General features: G+C 51.7%; 1 protein-coding gene across 1 annotated transcript; it reads left to right on the top strand.

Moving 5' to 3' along the window:
- Positions 1-227: 227 nt before the first annotated feature.
- Positions 228-1,052, top strand: LOC144153210 (arylamine N-acetyltransferase-like). Its single transcript, XM_077684864.1, has one exon. The coding sequence runs from the start codon at positions 228-230 to the stop codon at positions 1,050-1,052; it is 825 nt and encodes a 274-aa protein (XP_077540990.1).
- The last annotated feature ends 2,285 nt before the right edge of the window (positions 1,053-3,337 follow it).

The raw sequence follows: 3,337 nt of genomic DNA, 5'->3' as shown, positions 1-3,337 counted from the left end.
AACGCGCTTATCAGCGTAACGCAGCTTTTGTGGTCACGCGGAGTTGAAAATCGCTGGGAGCGAAAATAGTGGAAAACATGGAAACGTCGAGGAAAGAAGTCGCCAGAGATGGTGGCGAATTTGGCAACTTTTCTTTCACCATTGCGGAGAATTCACCTGGCTGGAGCACGTATCCGATCGAGCCATTGTCAGCCTCCCACACACAAGATTACCTGAGACACCTCGGAATGCCCGAAGCCCTTGAGCCGACGAAGGCGAACCTCGACGCTCTCATCAGCGTGCACCTGGAGCGCGTGCCTTTTGAGAACCTGAACAATTTGTTGGACCGGCCAGCGCCTTTGGACGCCGAGGCGGTACTCAGGAAAGTGATGCAACTGGGACGTGGAGGCTGCTGCTACGAGCTGAACTCCATTTTCGGTCGTCTGCTGCTCGCGCTTGGATATCGTCTGCAACTCCGAACTGCTCGCGTCCGTCTGCATGTTCCGGAAAGCTGTCGGAGGAAAATGACCTGGCCTGACCACATTGTACTTTGCGTCCACTGTGAAGACAACAACCACGACGGGTACATTGTAGACGTGAGCATTGGAGCCGTAGGCATCTACCGAGCCTTGTCGGAAAAGGGCGAAGATGAGCCGTTCCGTGTTCGGCGCCTTGGCGACCCGGAACTTCCCGGGACGCTGGAAGTTTCGATTCCCAGCAAGCGCCAAGGTGGCAGCGGCTGGAAGGTCCTCTACACAGTTGATCCATGTCCCCGCCATTGGGTAGACTTTGCCCCGCTCTACTGGTTCTCGGCGACGTATCCCAAGAGCCAAATGAGATACAAGCTGATAGTGGCCCACATGCTGAAAGATGGGTCCTGGCTGCGCTTGGTGAATGATCGGCTGAGCTCGTGGTCCCGGGACGGCCGGGGGGAAGACCTGAAGACATTGCGTGACGAACACGAGATTCTGGATGTGCTTCAGCGGGACTTCGGTTTGCGCCCGAGCCATGACGAGAAGATGCAACAATGGCTAATGGTCTTCCACGACTTCGTGGGCACGCGGGCTGACTAGGATATGCTGGAGCAATAAACGTACGGTAACACACTGCCGGAAAATTTACCCTGTTTTTGCTGAGTTACTTATCGGCGTACACTGCAAGCAGCCACGATAACCGATCAGAAAATTTTGTGTAAGTGCGTTCAAAACTGTGTATTCGAAAGTTTTACAGAAACTATATGGAGACAACGCACGTTCGTGTTTGCGAGCTGTTGATTATGGTCTGCTGGAAAGTTTAGAAAGATGGTAAATGAATTGAATGGAAAATACCAGTTTTCCAAAGATAGTGGCATTTCTTCTCGAGTCATTCCAAGTGTCTACCCCAACTCCACCAGCCTAGGTTGGTAACCGGCATTACAAGTTCAATGAATGGGCTTGTGCATGCATGGGGTAGCGGGTAGCATCGTTTTAGGCAATATTCTTCTTAGTAACACCAACAAGGTGTTCAAGAAGCGCGTACGAGAACAGGCAAAACAATAAGATATGCCGATGACTGTTTTTGTGAAGACTGCAGATATTAACTACTGCGTCAGCACATTAAAATAACATTCCGAGAAAATGTGGTGGACCTAAATTCATGTTGAGAGTGAAGAAAAGGAATTAGGCTGAAACTTATAAACGGCGTGCAGATGACTTCCTTCTGTTACGTAGTAAGCGGGAAATACCAGCAAAGGTAGACACTGAGACGCTTATGAGCTTCGCGTCAGGTAATTCCAAGGTCATTGATTATGGGGTGGTGTTGTACTGCCATAGTGTCCAAGTCGCACGTTCCATGGAGCAGACGGGCCCTCGCTCCCCGGTCGCCAGACTTGAGGTATTCCGGCCGCTATAATGGCCAGAATGCCTCTCGGGCAGTGAGGCATCACAATCGGTCCGGAAAATAATCAGCCATCACCTAAAGAAAAATTGATTCGCGGTTTGAAGATACTGAAAAGAGAATGCGACGTTCCAACCTGCTTTCCTTTGGTATTCGTGACGTTCCATTAGAATCATGGGCTCACTCGAAAAAAAAAAAAGGCAATAGATCTGTGCTCACAACATATGAAATTGTCGGTTGCACCGTCCCAAATTGAGCGGGCCTGGGCAAATATCAGCCTGACGGGCAAATGCAGGCCCGTTATTGTTAAGTTTGCATTTTTTAAAATACAAGCAGAGCATAATGGAAAACGGCAAACTGTTCAAGGACACCGATTTCGCGGTTCGAGAAGATTTTTCACGGCAAACACGGACCGCAAGAAATAAACTTGCCTTTGCAAAAGAGAAGAATGTGTTTTGTCAACGTTAAAGGAGTACTGACACGAAATTTCAAAGCTGAGATAACTATGTGAAACGCTTCCTTTTTATCAGGAGATACCTCCCAGCAAGTTTCAACAGCAACCGTTCAGCGAAACATATTTAACATCCCTTTTAATCTTCGCCCGCACGAGAAAGCCCAGAGCGGGCCGACGTGACATCATGTGCTACTTGCCCCAAACTGCCGACGTCGGGGCTCCCGTGACGAAGCCGACGCGCTGGCTGTGGTTGGCACGCGCTGCTCGGGCGTGTGTACACGTCATGGTCTTGGGACTGGCGTCATGCTGCCCGGGCCTGTGGGGACAGCGAAAACCTCGGCCGGTCTGGGCGCGCGCGTGCGCTCGCTCGCGCGCGCTTCCAGAGAGGCAGCGATACGGCAAGAATGGTGACGCCATGTGATACATCCTGTCATTGTCGAAACCGAAACTGGCACGAATAATCGACGCCGTAAATGAATGTTTACGCTGCGCTCGACCGTCTAATCTGTCATTTTATGATTAGTGGGCTGGTAGGCATGCATAGCAGCGAAAAAAACGTAACATTGTACTGACACGAAATTGTAATGTTACGTTTTTTTCGCTGCTATGCATGCCTACCAGCCCACTAATCATAAAATGACAGATTAGACGGTCGAGCGCAGCGTAAACATTCATTTACGGCGTCGATTATTCGTGCCAGTTTCGGTTTCGACAAAAAAAACGCCGAGCGGCCGCCATGACAGGATGTATCACATGGCGTCACCATTCTTGCCGTATCGCTGCCTCTCTGGAAGCGCGCGCGAGCGAGCGCACGCGCGCGCCCAGACCGGCCGAGGTTTTCGCCGTCCCCACAGGCCCGGGCAGCATGACGCCAGTCCCAAGACCATGACGTGTACACACGCCCGAGCAGCGCGTGCCAACCACAGCCAGCGCGTCGGCTTCGTCACGGGAGCCCCGACGTCGGCAGTTTGGGGCAAGTAGCACATGATGTCACGTCGGCCCGCTCTGGGCTTTCTCGTGCGGGCGAAG

This window comes from Haemaphysalis longicornis, unplaced genomic scaffold (assembly GCF_048455015.1).
Source record: "Haemaphysalis longicornis isolate Haplotype H1 unplaced genomic scaffold, Haemaphysalis longicornis Haplotype H1 scaffold_9, whole genome shotgun sequence".
Classification (NCBI taxonomy): Eukaryota; Metazoa; Arthropoda; class Arachnida; order Ixodida; family Ixodidae; genus Haemaphysalis; species Haemaphysalis longicornis.
The sequence above is the reverse complement of the archived record's forward strand: the minus strand, read 5'-3'. Positions and strand labels throughout refer to the sequence as shown.

Excerpts from the sequence above, each read along its gene's own strand:
- LOC144153210 (XM_077684864.1), top strand. The coding sequence starts at position 228 with ATGCCCGAAGCCCTTGAGCCGACGAAGGCGAACCTCGACGCTCTCATC.